Source organism: Plectrocnemia conspersa, unplaced genomic scaffold, assembly GCF_051122295.1.
Source record: "Plectrocnemia conspersa isolate PC_06_02 unplaced genomic scaffold, ASM5112229v1 ptg000006l, whole genome shotgun sequence".
In the NCBI taxonomy this organism is placed as follows: domain Eukaryota; kingdom Metazoa; phylum Arthropoda; class Insecta; order Trichoptera; family Polycentropodidae; genus Plectrocnemia; species Plectrocnemia conspersa.
The window spans coordinates 4551747-4569930 of record NW_028277170.1 but is presented as its reverse complement, the minus strand read 5'-3'; the positions used below and the strand labels follow the sequence as shown (position 1 = coordinate 4569930).

General features: G+C 28.1%; 1 protein-coding gene and 1 long non-coding RNA gene across 9 annotated transcripts in view; one reads left to right on the top strand and one right to left on the bottom strand.

The window, feature by feature from the left end:
• LOC148234072 (uncharacterized) overlaps positions 1–7831 on the top strand; it is a 17759-nt gene extending 9928 nt beyond the window's left edge. Inside the window, exons 2-4 of the long non-coding RNA XR_015809887.1 lie at positions 3919–4066; positions 4625–4822; positions 5539–7831. This is a non-coding gene — a long non-coding RNA (uncharacterized LOC148234072). The remainder of the gene's footprint in view (positions 1–3918; positions 4067–4624; positions 4823–5538) is intronic.
• Positions 1027–18184, bottom strand: Fer2 (basic helix-loop-helix domain-containing Fer2). Of its 8 annotated transcripts, none has more exons than XM_088187480.1 (7): positions 18081–18146; positions 17890–18006; positions 11758–11867; positions 8694–8856; positions 7173–7293; positions 1438–1528; positions 1027–1339 (listed from the first exon to the last, which is right to left on the bottom strand). In XM_088187480.1, the coding sequence occupies exons 2-7, from the start codon at positions 17940–17942 to the stop codon at positions 1221–1223; spliced, it is 657 nt and encodes a 218-aa protein (XP_088043606.1). In that variant the 5' UTR covers positions 17943–18006; positions 18081–18146; the 3' UTR covers positions 1027–1220. The 8 variants fall into 8 exon arrangements, with proteins under 8 accessions (XP_088043606.1, XP_088043600.1, XP_088043599.1 ...); XM_088187474.1 differs by having other exon boundaries at positions 8679–8892; positions 18081–18136; XM_088187473.1 differs by having other exon boundaries at positions 8679–8892; positions 17890–18184.

Sequence of the window (18184 nt, the reverse complement as noted above, 5' to 3'; positions counted from 1 at the left end):
CTTTAATTGTTTGATTACTACTTCTTCTATTATTTTTTCTATACACGGTAGCATGTTGATTGGTCTTATTTCTTCAACTTTTTTACTATTTTTTATTTTAGGTATAGGTACAATAGTAGCAATCTTTAAATTTTCAGGCATTTCTCCTAAGGAGAGTGCTTTATTTATTAAATAATTTAATTTAGTTCCTATTATTTCCCATGTTTCTTTAATTATATTTATATCTAGTTCATCAGTACTAGTTCCTTTTTTAATATTTGGAGGTAAAAAGAAATTTTCTCTTCAATGACAATACTATTGAAAATCTATGAACAAATTTTTTTAAATTAGTCCATTATTTGATAAGATGAACAGACAGTATCGATGAGCAAATGATTCGGTATTATAGCCATCATTTTCTTAAACAATTTATAAAAGCAAAATTAATATGTTTTGGATTCAAGCAATTCAAGATATAATTCAGCATTGTAGCAAATTATTGCTACAATGCTGAATTATATCTTATGGGCCTGATTTATATTTAGGCGGAATTATATTTTTGAGAAAAAGTAAGTAGACGATCAAAAACTACGCCGTGTGTGAAAAATTGGAAGAAAATAATGCTCAAAGTTTAATGTAGAATTGTATGAAAGAATGGTACTATCAGATGTATTTATAATTTACACACTATGATCTCCTATTGAGAACATTTATAAGAATCTATTTTTTATAGCAGATTTTCATTAAAATAAAATGTTTATCCTCAAAATAATGGATTTCTTTGGTACAGCGTAACTTTGAAATTCATTATGGTAGTAAATATATATTTATCTAGCATATATATTTCGAGATGGTATCATATTCGCTGAGATTGACTGACTACATTATTTTAGGCACATATTCATTTCAAAATCATCATCAATTAAAAAATCGATTTTATGGACCTTCTCAAAAAGTTTCCATTTCGTGAATATGTATCAGTGAATTAATATAGGGGATAAATCATAATGGTTCGATTTCTAATAAATAAATAAATAACTACGCATATTTTTTTTTATAAGCTATAATATTAAATGTTGCATTTTTAATACCACTACTAAACAAAATCCTTATCAATCAACAAGAAAAGTTTTTCGATGAAAAATTGTGTTTTTTGCATGTTTAATTTAACGTATAAATTTAAAACAAAATAATATACAATAACATATATATGTATAACAAATAAATATAACAAATAGGACTCAATGGTGACCAATGTGCATCGAATCAGCTGATAGTGCCAGTGTCGTCAAAACGCTTCTCCTGTTTGGATTCACGCCTAAGTTTTCCCAATTGATCCAAGATAACCTGGCAGTTAAGTCTGTAAACAATTAAAAACGTATTCGTTACACATTATAAGCATTATTCAAGTACATATTTGTAATGCCCATCTTCTTTACTTATATCACATTTTCTTACCACTGGTATTCCAATGTGCTCGCTCTGGTTTGATTTCGCCCCGAAGACACTTTTCCACGTAAGTTAATGGATCGTAATCTGTGTCCAAGACCTAAAAATAAAACGCAGTTAGGTTAATAATTATTATTATTTGTATGCAGTGATTTAATATGAAGTCATAAAATATAATGTTTTTTGCTTTAAAGACATTTAAAAGGGGAATGGCGTTGAAGAATCGCCTATTGTATATGTTTACTGAGGCGTTAAGGGTTTAGAAGAGAACATAAAACTATTCATAGAGAATTAAGTTGATCCCTCAAACTACGATAAAATACAAATTATAACTCCCCATCTGCAAGTCTTGCGTTATTTGTGTTTATGTTAATGATTATTCTACATATATTTATGAATACTACGAACATTGTTTTGTGTCAGAGCATAGAATTGTCAAAAACGAGCCATATCAAAAATGACATTATATAGAAATTATACTATAGGTTTTAGCAGAAAACCAATTTAGACCTTTACTACTCGTTTTTCGGCAAACTTTTTAGAGCTTTGTCAATTCGACACGAACAACGAAACACAGATTTGATAGAATAAATCCGAATGAATTTATTTATTTGTATAAATTTTACACTAGACAAATTTTGACTAAACACACATACATATAACACATCATAGAAACATAAACAGAAAATAAAAATATACTCCATATTATAATTTATTTCCTATTTTTCTACTATTTTTTTTATATGTAATTACAATGTTCCTTAAAATTTCATCATTAACTTTTTCTATAATTGATAAACTTATAATAAATAAAATTATTAATAAACATACATTATTTTTTAACCATATTTATATTATACTTAATTCATTATTTAAATAATTTACAACTTTATCACATATGTGTCGATAAATGTATTGTCCTCAAACAGATGTATTTTACATTTTTTTTATTATAAATTATATTATCAATATATAATATAAACAGCAGTGGCCCCAATTTAGTCGCCTGTGGTGTACCCTGAGATATTATTTTCTCTTTGGAATACGCATAATTCATATTAACTTTTTGATTTATATTTTTTAAATAATTATTTAGTCATTTTAAAACTATTTCACTTATACCGATATTCTCTAATTTATTCAACATTATTATTCTGTCTATTATTTCGTTCTATTTCTTTAAATCAAAGAAAACTGCTCCAGTGAATTTGTTTGTATCTTTAGCTAAAAACCAATTATTTATACTACTTGTTCACATATAATGTTTTGAGAAATAATGAAATCCTTTAATTGTTTGATTACTATGTTTTCCAGCAACTTTTCTATACAAGGCAACGTGTAAATTTATCTCATTTCCTCAACCTAGGTGCTAGGTACAAGTGTAATAGTAACAGTCTTCAAATTACCAGATATTTCTCCTTCAAAGAGTGCTTTATTTCCTAAATAATTTAGTTTCTTGTATTTCTCTAGTTTTTTAAATTATATTTGAGATCGATAGTTTTACAATTTCTGAGCTTCAGTATAGTTAAAAAAAATGTATAGATATTCTCCATATGAGGAAATAGAAATACATCCAACTCATTATTTTTATGCAGCACACAAAAAAATCGTTTTCTTGCTCTTTTAGCAACGCTTTAGTATAAAACTGTTCCGTCACTCAACACAAAGGGTGATACAACTTTCTGAATTTACTCAGAGATATGTAAATGTGCCTCAGTAGAGAAGAATTAACTTCCTGCTGCCCTAACACACAATCTGCTTAAATTCTTGGCTATCCATGAGCTATTCTTGTTCATGTTTTGTGTATGTGGAAGTTGAGTCGCCAAAGGGAGCTATAAAAGCTGCGAATGTAAACGAATCTCTTCTTGTAATATAATAATCAATATTCTCGACTGAATAGGCGCCACAATGATGCACAGGTCTTACCCTATCTCCAACACTTCCAGTCTCTTCAAATTGCATCACTGCGTTGTGAATTGTTTGCTCAGTAGTACGATAAACATTTATAATGATCTTCGTTTTACCATATATTTCGATACACAGTTCAAACAGAATTATTATTTCTGTGCGATAAATGAACATGCGTGATTATTGACAGCTGTCTGATTTACATTGCTGCCAACATAGCAAAATCTGGCGAAAGTGTTGCCAATGTATCACTCGATAGCATGACTGTCATTGTTCTGTGTTGCCATACGACAGGATGACTGTCATTCTCAAGGACTGCTTAACTTTTCTGTGTTGCCATCTAACAGCGTAACTTTGCGTTTCTCCGTGATGACATTTTCCTACGTGTCGCTATTCAACTTAAGTTGGCGCTACTGACAAAGTAAGTTTTGAGGTTTGATTCGAATTGCCAACACTGATCGTTTAATTTTTTACGCAGGCTTTAAAAATAAAAAAGTGCAAACAATTTAACCTCAAAAATTTGTGACATTACTGTGTTATTTTATTATACTATAATAATTAAAGTGTTATTTTATTTTTCAGGTGATCCATCAACACAAAGAAAGAATCAGTAATTGCTAATGCACTTCTAAAATGTGTGTTTTAATAATATTTGCGGTTATTATTATAATAGTTTTGGTGATTAGCTACGAATATCTACACCTTGATGATGAAACGATTCTAATAATATGTAAATATATTTTATTTCAACTAAATTTCTTAATGACAGACTGAAAAAAGCATTAAAAACTAAACTTTTTCATGTTTAACGTCTAAACTCTTACAGATTGTTATGTGTTTTAATAATTTATAACAAAAAGTTTTAATTAGCCAAGAATAAATAATAAATCTTAAGATCTGTGTAACAAATGTTTCTCTTAAAAATCAGTATTTTGTAATTATAGGCACAATGTCACAGATTTTAATATGAATTGTAAAATTTACATAGAATCATTAACTTTTAAAGTATGAAAGATGATTATAAACATGATAAATAGTTGATTTTAAAACTAAATGATTATATGAAATGGTTTGCTTATTGTATTTGTGTCTTAAAATATAACATTTTTGTCCTGCTAAAAATAAACATTGATTACTATGTAATTTGACACACTTCATAGTTTATTATGTAATTTATCATTTGATTTCCATAGAATAATCAATTTGAGACTTGATGTTGTGGACAAAAATGATTTTTACTTAAGGTATTAATATATTGTTTAATATCTATTTTTTTATAATTTTTCAGCTAATGGCTACGACCCATTAGGACCCTCCGATCTGTTGACCAACTTTGTCTTGGGATTTTTAAGCATTATTGCCGACTACATTTTGCGTAATTTGGCGATGCTTTTAAATTGGACGAAGAATATCTGTAATTTAATATAAAAAATCCTGCTAAGCTGCAATAAATCTAGCCAAGTCCTGATCCTTATCAGTCAAAAAGGTATATTTATTTATTATTTATTTGTAGTGTATATATATAATACATACATAATTAATTATTTTCAATATAGTTTAAGAAAAATCTGCTACATTTAACTAAAAATATCTCACAATATATACATATAAGCATATTGATTATAAAGATCTATAATACAATATAAGCAAAAGGCAATCATCAAATAAATTGTGTTACATAAAATTCGATAAAGCAAGATGCAAATTCGATGCTTAAAAAGTAAATAATTATAAATGTTCAGTTCATAATTATTATATGTTAAGCTTGTTCAATTAAATCAATATACATATATTATTATTAACTTATTACTAAATAAAGTCATTTGTAATAATGTAAATTATTTAATCAATTGATTTAATAATGTATGTATGAATTTTTTTTCATAATTATAATTATTTGCCATTGATCAATATTAAGAATAATTTTATTAATTAAGCACCAATTGAATTTTATTGTTGATTAATTATATTTGCTTTATAAATAAAAACACCTTCACCAAAAATCAGATTGTAAAATAGTGGTTATATATTTTTTATAATAAAATTAACAATAAATAATTTATGTAGTCAGTTATTTTAGTTGTTCTATTTTTTATTATTATATTTTAGAACATTATTATTAATAGGGTGGTACTTGTAATTACTTGTAGAGTATCTTTTTTTAATTGCACAATTATAATCTTGGATCTTTTTATTTTTCAGAAAAAGTCTACGCTCTACATATCCATCTGTACAGTCAAGTCATCTTTGAAAATGGATCTTCTATGCCAACTTATTATGAATATTGATAATTTATTTATATTAATAACAATATTTATCTATTATCACCTTCTAATTTTATATAGAAGTTTAGATTATCTGTTTTGCTAAAATAATACTAACAGGATAGGAATAATGATAAATATAAACAATTATAATTACATTGACTGTTTAATGAATAACTAAAATATAATCATTATTAGCTTATTTTTCTTTCAAGTTGTAATAACAAATTTGCCGTTAATCGCCACTATATCAATATTTTTATAAAATATGATTTTATAAAACGCTTTTTAATGCGGTTGGTAGATAAATTATAAAATCATATTTTATAAAATATTTGTCAACCGCAAATAATAAATATTATATTTTGTAATTTATTTTTTAAGCAATAATTATACTTTTACAGTTTTATTTATGGCACTGAAATACATTCCTTTTGATTTTTTAGAGCTTTGCAAAATTTTGTATTTTACTTATGTTAACATAAAACCAAATTACCATTTTACTGTGTCGCATTAAAACTAATATTTAAGTAAACCCTTAATGTTATTGAGAAAATTAAACCAAATTTAAAAAATATTTGATGTTATTAGTTGTAATGAAATTGTAATTTATACAGCAGTGTTTTCAAAATTATTTCAAGAACTATAAATCCTAATTTAAAAAAAGCTAATGTAAAGAGCTATACATTACATATTTTCCCTTGATTTTTCTGTGTGTAACATGTGGCTTTATTATAAAATTATATTTTATAAAGTATTGGTAAACTGGAAATAATAAATATTTGATTTTGTAATTTATTTTTTAAGCAATAATTATGTTCTGACAGTTTCATTTATGGCACTGTAATAATTCCTATTGCTTAATAAGAGCTTTGCAAAATTGTGTGTTTTACTTATGTTAACATAAAATATTTATACATAATTTTAAATTATTTAAAAAATCTGTAAAACTATTTATACTCATATTTGTACCATACAGCAAAAAAAATACAGGTGTAATAAAACATTTTTGATTAATTAGAGCTTTGAAGCTACTTATGTTAACATAAAATGTTTTTAGTTCATTTTAAATTATTTTAAAAATCTGTAAAATTATTTATTCTCAAACTTGTACCATAAGACAAGAAAAAAATCTTTAAAAATTACTTGTGTTAATACAGCTATAATAAAACTCTGACAATTTCATTTATGGCACTGTAATAAATTCCTTTTGATTAATTAGAGCTTTGCAAAATTATGTGTTATACTTATGTTAACATAAAATGTTTTTAGTTTATTTTGTAAAACTATTTCTACTCATACTTGTACAATATAACAAGCAAAAATCTTTAAAAAATACTCGTGTCAATACAGGTGTAATAAAACTATAACAGTTTTATTTATGACACTGTATTACATTCCCATTGATTAATTAGAGCCTTGCAAAAGTATGTGTTATACTTATGTTAACATAAAATGCTTAAATAAAAGTGTATCTTACAAGAAGCAAAATCTATAAAAAATACTAGTGTCAATACAGCTATAATAAACATGTACAAATAAATTTTTTTCAATATAATAAAAAATACTCACCTCTCGCAATAAAGCAATATAAGCGATGGCCAACCGAAGGGTGTCAATTTTGCTCAGACGTTTCTCATATGGGAATGTTGGAACATGTATTCTCAGTTCGTCGAAGGCCGAGTTTATACTGCTAAAAACACAAATTACCATTTTCACTTGCAAGTGTTTCTTTTGCTAGATATTATATAGAGTGGCATTTAAACTAATATTTAAGTGAACCCTTAATGTTATTGATAAAATAAAATTTAAGTGAATTTAAAAAAATATTTTATATTGTTAGTTGTAATGATATTGTAGTTTATACAGCAGTGTTTTCTAAAATATTTCAAGAACTACCATAAATCCTACTTAAAATAATAATATATGTACATTAAATGAAATCTAATTTCAAGAGCCTTACTTTAAATATTTTCCCTTAATTTTGATGCGTGTAGCACTTGGCTTTATTAGTTCTTGAAATATGTATTTTATGTCTATAAAAAGATTTGTATTGAATGTTTTTTTTCTGTGTATAAATACATGGGATATATACGTATTTAAAAGTTTACAGAAGAAACGTGTTATGTATGTTATTCAATAAAGGAAACATTTTATAGATTATAAGATTCTCTATATTATTGCTGTATAACTATATTTTTGTGAAATAAAAATTAGGTAGTTTTACGAAATTATATTTTATTTCATTTTCTGATGTTGATTCATAATAATTTAAATTTTAAAAAGCACATCGAAAAAGATATTAACGATTTAAAGAACACCATTGATTTATTAAGAGAAAATTAATTTATTTATAGTTTAATTTTTTTTCAAGAATATTATAATGATAAATATATATATTTTTCAGACACAGTTAATTATTGTATTTAAAAAGTTTCTGTTGATTCATAAATTATTCTGCAAAAACAGGAAATGGTGTTTGAAACATATTAATTTAACTTTATTAAGAGAAAATATCTAGCAAAATTGTGTTAATTTAAAAGAAATATGAAAAATAATAATTTGCTTCACATTTAATAATCAAATCAAATTTTGAAAAAATATAGTAAATCCTAATCGTTTCAGTTAGAAATCTGTTTCTTTTTTATATTTATCAAAAATTATGTTTCACTTTTTGCTTTGTTGAATTTATTTTAACTTATACAGCAGTTATAAATCAGATTTCAACTAGCTTAAAAGTGTTCCACGATTATAATATGCTAATCGTTGCTATAAGCCATTTATATCAGAATAAGAAAAACCCAACATAACACATATCATCCGCAAACCATATGTTCCAGGTCATAATCAAAAGTGACCCATGATTTAAAAGGCCGTTATAAATAAGAATGATTCCTCCGCTAGTTGAACATCCCTGTTATAAACTAAAATAAAATAAAATATAACATAAAACATAATGGAGTATGACGTCAATTTTTTTTCACGATTCTTCCCAACATATGAAAATGATGTATGGTTTATTAATGAATCGTTTTTTGCTTGTTTTTTTTTTAATTGTAATAAAAATTGAAGAGATACCCATTAGGGGCGGACCTCAGCATCCGTTTCCGCTCACGGATGTTCGCAGCAGCCCTCTGGACCCTGTAGGGTCCTCCGCCGTAATAGTCGCAACCACCACCACCGCCATTGCTGCCAATTCCACCACCAACTTGGCCTCCACCACCACCACCACCTCCACCTTTTAACGCATCTATGTCTGCGAAATGCGGAAACGATCGTTGAGGTTTGATATCTTAAATTATGAAATTATACAATAATATTATGTAATGTTATAGAGAAATATATTATTTATAAGATAAAGTCTTTCAAAACGTATGCATATTTATTTAAAAATATTTATAAATAAAAAGATTAACGCTTGATCCACTACAAGTATATATTAGGTAATCCCGGAATTAATGTCGTTTTTTTAATAGGCAACTTTGGCTTAGTATTTTTGGGTCCGATGAGCAGTGAAGACGTGCGTTGTAATTTTTTTCTTCTCTGTGATCCTTTGCCTTTCTTTTAAACAAAAAAAAACTTTTCTACCCCATTTACAAACAATGGCAGAGACGTGTCCTTCGGAAACACATTTAAGAAACTGTATGCTGTTTTCGTTTCATTAAAAAAAAACTGCGACAGAAGCAACAGAATGCATTTATGACATTTACGATGATATACTGGACAAAAGAAAGTGCCAAAGTGGGTTCAAAAAATTTCCAACAGGCAATCTCGATTTGAAGGACGAGCTTCGAAGTGGACGGCCCAGTCTAGTGGATAGTCCAGCTCTAAAGGCGGAAATCGAGGCAAATCCGATTATGACCATTGATGAATTATCGAAGAAAGTCGGCACATCACGGTCGAACACCCATCGTTATCTTGAGAAACTGCGAAAAGTTAAAAAATAAGGTATCTCGGTTCCTCACGCGCTCACCGACGCAACAAAGCTCAACGCCTCAACACATGCAAAATACTGCAAGAAAAGCAACATTTTACCCCGTTTCTCCATGACTTTATCACCAGAGACGAAAAATGGGTTCTTTATCATGATATAAAAAAATAGAAACAATGGTTAAATCGAGGTCAAACCCCAATTCCAACACCAAAACCAGGACTACATCCTCGGAAAGCATTATTGTGTGTGTGGTGGGATTCGAAAGGTGTAATTTATTATGATGTTTTAAAACAAGGGCAAACTGTTACTGCAGCCCTCTATTGTGAACAGATGGACAAATTAAAAACGACGTTACAAAAAATTAGACCTGCTCTTGTGAATAAAAGTAATGTCATTCTTCAACATGATAACGCCGAGCCGCATGTTGCCGATATTACCCGTAAAAAAATCCAGGACCTTAGCTGGGATGTTTTATTGCATCCACCCTATTCTCTGGACTTGGTACAGAGCAACTTTCACTTATTTCGCTTTTTAGAAACGCAATTAGGGAACAAAAAATTCGACAATTCGACAAAAACTGAAATCGGGTCTTTCGGAGTTCTTCGAATCTAAACCAAAAGCCTTTTATGAATAAGGAAGTTTAGATCTAGTAACAAGATGGCAAAGAGTCGTAGATAACACTAGAAATTACTTTGTATTAAAAAAATATTAAATAATTGAAAAAATAAATAAGTTTGAGTTTTAATAAAAAACGACATTAATTCCGGGATTACCTAATATAAGCATTACCTATGGTCTAAATTATATTAACCCTTTCACTATGGCTGATATTTTTGCGCGCTATTTTGAAATTTGTTAATATGTGAGGGAGCACCTATTTATGCCATATGTTATGTAAATATTATTTCAATAAATTAAAGTGTATAAAAAAATATTACAAGACTCAAAGTTTCATGACACCTTTAGGTGCTCAATACATTTTCTTAATGACTTTATATGTGTCATCCGCGGCAAAGGGTTAATACACATAAATTTACAAAATACTCTAGTGCAATATAAATGTGTAAACAATATTCTTTTAATAATTTATATAATAGGCAAGATTATAAATAATGCAGCAATTGTAATTGGCGAATTGGAGCTACAAATTAATCAGTACAAAAAACCTAACCAAAAAAGTTAACCCTAGCGATTTTGATGCCATGTTTGGACTTGGAACTCTGATTGTAATTGTTCTGGTACAAATCAAATTTACCCAGCACATTGCAGAGCCTAAGAAATGCGCGCTACTTCAGGAATACGTTAGTATTGCGCACTCTTTATGATGCTTTAGTCCGCAGCATACTAGATATTTGGGTTCAAGCGTAATGAGTCAATGTAATGAATTGAAACTGGAAAAAATACAGCGTAAATTCCTTCGAAATTTATACTTGAAGGAATACAGGTATTATCCGTTATTCTTTTGGGAGTGCTAAGATACGTTTCTTTGTCAACTGGCAGAAGTGTCTACATAATTAAACACTTCTGGAAATTACTCAAAGGTATCGTAGACAATCCTTCGGTGCTTGAACATCTCCAAATGTGGGTTCCGATCGCGTTCACTGTTCTTGCCTGTAAAGTCTAGAACTGGAGCACTCGCCAACTCTTCTCTGGCAAAGGCTGTTCGTCTGTTCAATACTGTTCATAGCGATATTGACATTTCCTCGTGCACATATGGGGTTTTGGTTCAATTCGAGTGGGACAATACACACCAGTTGAGATGATTTGTGTCTGTTCTTTTATCTTGTTTTCATGTTTTTACTTACATATATGCATACGTATATATGTATATATTGTGTCAGAAAAAAAGAAAATTACAGTTAAATCCAAGGAATTATTATTGCATACATCTAATCATATTATTGATTATTAAAATAAGTAAAATATCTATAAATATCAATCTGCGCGATTAAATGAGTCACAATATCAACACAGCTTATTAATTTGCAACTATGTTTATTTATAATTCATCTATAGGAATTGAAGTCGCAAAAAAAACAAAAACCATTTCGATAATCTTATAGTATTTTATTCTAGGCTATATACATATTTGTAAATTATGATCAAAAGTATCGCTTGCTAGTTTTACATCTATCAAGTACATTAAAACATGTTTCTGTACTTACTAGTGATTTACTCAAAATCGATATGAATAAGCGGCATAACATATATTAAGAATCTCACCATTTCTGGTCAACAGTGGTCGGCAATTAGGCGGTGGACGAGCGTAGGCGCAAGAAGGTAAGGCACCTAGCTCTTCAGCCGACAGTTCGTCACATCTGAAGCCTGCGACCCTATAATAAAATAATAATAAGATTAACAATAGTATTAGGATTAGCATGTAATTGATAAAAACGTATTGCAATCTTATATAAAATATATTTAATCTAATTATGTCGCAATTATAAAAAGACTTGGAAATATGAAAAAACTGTTATCTCCTAATGATATTTGAAATTAAAACCATATTTGGACATCCTAAAATATTTAGGGATTTATTAAAACAATTTTTAAAAAATAATTAAATTTATCATAAAATTCATTACATTAAAATGTTATCCTAAAACTTAAAACTTTAAATACTAGTACAAGATTTAAAATTGGTAGAAATAGTCTTAGCATGAACGTGTCTAAATCTGATGTTGAACATTCGTTCAGGTCGTTGAATCGCATTAAACACATATGAGAAATTTGATTTCCTATGATGTACTAAATGCCCTTGCTGCACTATCAATCCACAAAGTGTATAAAATAAATCAAATTGAAAATTATATTAAATTGTACACTTTTATATAAAACGATTAATACAACATAATAATTAATTTTGCAAAAATACTTTTATGTACATTGAATTATAATTATTACGAATATTACGATTTTCGCGATAAATAAATATTCGCATCGATCCATACTATATAAAACACAATTCCCATTATAAAAATAAAAACATATTAAAATAATAAAAATATATTTTTTAATAATTGCCATACCTTAATAAAGTTGTTTTGTCAAACTGATGAGTTCGTTCAAATGAAAATTCAATGCGTATTTGCATTATAATAATCACTATTATTAAAACATTAGTAAAAATTAATGATAAATATTTAATAATCACTAAATTCGATCACCAAGACATAAAATAAATTAAAAAACAGTTGTGTATGTATGGGATTAGAACCCAGGTTATACGTGCACCACTCGTCAGGTGCTCGGGAGCAAAATTACTATAACGCAATATATGATTCTCTTATTTGGTAAGAATGTTGGGTCGGTACGGTGGAAAAGTGGACTGAGACGTCGAGCCATATGAATTGCAGACGTCCAGATGCTCGTAATGAATTCTCGATGTAGGATGATCTCCGATCCTGCTCGGCCGACCTTTTTTTTTTTTAATTGTTATTTTTTTTATATAAAACGATTAATGCAACATAAAAAATAATTTTGCAAAAATACTTTAATGTACATTGAATTGTAATTATTACGATTTTCGCAATAAATAAATATTCGCATCGATCTATACTATATAAAACATAATTCCCATCACAAAAATAAAAACATATTAAAATAATAAAAATATATTTTTAATAATTGCCATACCTTAATAAAGTTGTTTAGTCAAACTGAAGAGTTCGTTCAAATGAAAATTCAATGCGTATTTGCATTATAATAATCACTATTATTAAAAAATTAGTAAAAATGAATGATAAATATTTAATAATCACTAAATTCGATCACCAAGACATAAAATAAATTAAAAAACAATTGTGTATATATGGGATTAGAACCCAGGCTATACGTGCACCACTCGTCAGGTGCTCGGGAGCAAAATTACTATAACGCAATATATGATTTTCTTATTTGGCGAGATTCTCAGGTCGGTACGGTGGGGTAGCGGACTGGGGCATCGAGCCATATGAATTGCAGACGTCCAGACGCTCGTAAAATATTCTCGATGTAGGATCATCCCGATCCTGCTCGGCCGACCTTTTTTTTTTTTAATTGTTATTTTTTTTATATAAAACGATTAATGCAACATGATAATTAATTTTGCAAAAATACTTTTATATTCAATACATATTACTGGTTTATAACGATTGTGTTTTATTTATTAATTATCGGCTAGACGGGACTTGGCTATACTCTTAAAATCCTTTTTATAAACACAATAATAGTAAAAGACGATCTCGGGGATAATCTCGAACTTTCCACCCAGTTTAAAAAAGTAAAAAGGTCAAAAAAATTATATAATAAGAATAATAATTAAGAAAAATAAAAAAATAATATAAAATATAGTCACTCACACTTATTTTCGGGATAAATTCGAGACTGTTTATTCTAGATTTTTTTAGGAATAAGTACATGAAACTGAATGTATTATTTATTTTGCTGCATTAAAAATAGTTGTCAAATTACTGATAATACAATTTATAAAAATTAAATTTACATAATTCAGCTTCTGCTGTTTTTGATTTTTCGTTGTTTCTTTGCTTCTTCTTTAGGTATTTGATCTGAATTTTCAGATCGAATTACAAAATTTACCGCTACTAATTTACATTCGTTGAATATTTTTTAATCGTTCAAAAAGCAATAAAATCAACGTTAATTTGCAAACAAACTTTAACATAAACGGATTCGCGTCAAAAACTACAATCTGCCCTTTGAATAACAATATTTATTGTGAAAGTACTACCTTATAAAGTGGGTGCTTATGAAGCAATGTTCCGCTCCTTTTATTTGTTATTAAATACCAACTGAAGATTTAGTAAACGAATTTCAGCAACGAAAAAGTCACTAATGTAAATAATTATTTGTTTTTGCTATTTTTAAATAAATTAGTATATAAAAAATATATTTTTACTACTACTGAATACACCACAAATTTATGGATATTTCTAGAGTGACGCCGCACCCGAGTTAAACTATTTTTTTAAGAATTGTACCACATCGAGCTCAAAAGGTTCGCCTTCACTAACATGGGTCATTACGTTTATCCAACCATGAAAAAAACTATTAGCAAGCATTTGGAATGCGACGGAGACGGCGCGGTTTAATGACTTTCGAGAAGTGAGAATTTGACGAAGGACATTAAAATCAAGGGTATAAGTTCAAGGTTAAAACAGTGCGTCTAATTTAAGACGTTTAAATTATGTAAGTCAATGTTATTAAACTCATATTCGCAGAGGGGTCATCAAATTTATTTTAAAAGAATCTGCGGGAAAAATTCCAACGAGCAAAAATATATATTTTACCCCTAATCGAAAATAAGTATTTTAGATTTTCTGAAAAAATTTAAATTAATATTTATATTACACTACAAGGTTACATGAAAACCAAAGAAATATGTAAAAAATATTATTCTTTAGTCAGAATTATTTTGACAAATATCGAGTGTAATTTGTTAATACAATCGTTGTTCATTATATAAAATAAACGTCAGATGCTCATAAAAGTAAATTAATTTGTGAATTTATTACCCCGTTAGTGTGACAATGGCACGAAACAGTTTTTAAATAAATTTATTTATAATAATGTACAGGAAAAAAATTAAAAACACTAGCATTTAAAGGGTTAAATGCTCATTTATTATTCTCAACCTGTCTTATTAGTCTTTAAAAGAACATTACCAATGTTTTTGTTGAAAATAAATCGTCTGGCAAATATAAATAAAAATCAGGAATACTAACTTAACTATACTTTTATTTTAGCACAGTGTTACGCTACATTCCGATCAATCCATTTAAATATCACATTGGTGCTAAAATAAAATCGAGCATTAGATAATAAAAGGCATATTTGTTCAAATTACAACTGTAATATAATACTTGATATTTTTTGCATGTAAATAAATAAATGAAATTACAATTTTGCAGTTGAACTTTTCACATTCCAAATTTTAACTAAAATATTTTAATGAAGTCCCACATAAATGTGCAACTTTATTTCGATTATCAATTATCTATATAAGTGCCGAGTAATATTTTTGTTGTTCCACAGACTCTCCTTTCATGTCTAAAAAACATTTTGTTGTTATTGCAAAGTTCCAAAATGATATATAGTTTTATGACAGGAGAGACAATGTACATCTATGTATATAATATAATAAAGTAAACCCTTATATATTTTTTTCATTTCCGAGAGTGATAAAAAAACTGTCGTTGGTTTTATCCTCAGGAACGTAAAAAAATTATCGCTTTCTTTATAAAATCTGGCACATATGCTATTTTTATGACTGTCTGATAAGCACGGTGAATAGGATAAATTTTACTTTTGAAATAAACTTCATTATGCTTAACTAAACATTTATCTAGAAACACATTGGTCATTGATTTTGCTCCATATGTTGCTACACACATAAGATTTGATCATGAAATAAATAATTTTATTAAAAGCTCGTAGACATTCTTAAAAATATCTTTGTCTCTAGAAGTATGTTTAAAGAGATGAAATACATATAATTTTATGGAAACTATCTTATTTAGATTATAATAAAAAACTTTTGTTGCATACTAATGTTTGCAGGCTTAGCAGAAGACAATTCCTCGTGGGATTTTTAGAGTTATTAGACGACATAAAAAGTTTTTTCTAGATAGAGATAATAGCTACCCATAAATAGGGTTGCCAACAGGTCTCTTTTTAAGAGAACATGTTCTCTTTTTTAACACAATTGTTTTGTTCTCTATCTATCTTATATTATACAGGCGGCCCTCGACTTTCGCACAATTCGCTATTTCCACATTTAAAAAAAAAACAATTTAAAAAAATTTTTTTTTTTAAAAACGTTCTGATAGCGGTGAATCTTTTGCTTCAAAAATATTTTAACACCGTTTTTCAAGGAAGTAACGGTTGGTTTTACAATTTTAAAATGATGTATTTTTTTCATAATATTAAATTTACTGGAGAATCGACTGATGTGGATACAGATGTTGCAAAAGAATAATTTCCTAATAATCCAAAATTATTGAAGATGGAGAATATTCCTCTAGCCAAATATTTAATGTAGATGAGACAGGTTTATTTTGGAAAAATCTTTAACAATGAAAAATATGCATGAAGCCTTCACGCATCTTGACAAATTTTTCAATATTATGGAAGATTGTGATCCCAACGGAGGACGCATATCTCAAGTGCTTAGGGCGATCAATAAAGACATAGCATGTTATAAAATACTATATGAAGAAAAGAAAAAGAATAGTGGAAAACAGTTAACTCTTGATAACTTTTCAAATGAAACACCCGCAAACCCCACTTAAACATATCACTTAAACGCCTCTTAAACATTTTATATTTACTTGATAAATAAATATTTTAAAATACACATAATTTCAATTTTTTTTAATTCCCTCTATTTTTGAACATTCAACATTCGCACACATTTTCAGGAACCAATTATGTGCGAAAGTCGAGGGCCTTTATTTATTTAATAAAAAATACAGATAGACCTGTTAAATATATTTCCCAACTCACATATCAAATCACCGGTCAAATACAACTATATATCATGCTTTATCAAAACATATTCGCTATCAATTTACACTCGCTATTTTCCGCAATAAAAAATAGTGTACGAGAAAAAAGTTGAGCTACCAATTAAAGCTTGGCATTTTATTTCCCGGAACAGCAATTTATAAAAGTTACCTTTTTCAATTTTCACACTGTGTGAATTCAACTTTTATTGAATGTAAAACTTTGTAAGTAATAATTGTGTTAATATGCGGCATTGTATTATTAAGTTGCTATGATCATAATTGCATATTTCGGTCAGTATTTTGGTTTTATTATTGATTTTTTTTATGGAAAATGAGCAAATGAAAACAATTTTTTGAATTAAAGGATCAGTAACTCTTCATAAAATAAACAATGCTTTTAATTTAGGATATGTTAAAAAACGTATAGAACAAGTATTGGGCTTTTTTCAGTTGATAAATAGCAATTGAAAGCATTAGTCCAATACAAATTTGAGGAAACTTAAAACAGCTAGGAAAATTAAAATAGAATAATCAGTTATATTTCTATTACGATGTTTTTTTCTGCGCTTCTTTTATGCAAAAAATGTATTGTAATGTGTAAAGAGGATGCTTTACTAAATACATTGAGGGTTCTGAAATAATGCTTTGACAAAAATGAAGCCCCAAAGCATTTCGTGAAATCTATATCATAATATATAATAAAAAAAATACTAGACAAAGAATTTCAACAATTTCTTACAGGGAGCTTAAAAGTACATGTAAAAGATTATATCTCCGAAATTATACACCAATGGATGAAATATACCAGGTATTTATTGCAAGAGAAAAATATATTATAATTCAAACTTACCCTAGCGGAGGCGAAGAAGATGAATCTGGTAGGGGGCCGCGGCTGCTCGACATTTTCAGCTGAATTTTGGCTGTCTCTTCAGTGTTAGTACACGTCCATGACGATTCTCAAGCTTGACTATTTTTTATTTAAAAATATATTTAATTAATCTGAATATAAATCGGGAGCAGACTTTGTCAATCTAACTCAACTGCCAGATTACACACGAATGACCGTCACGGCGAACTTGCATTACTTTTATATACCACAATAGAACCGAGGGTGGCTAGGCGGTTTGCAGAACATCTCCAACCCC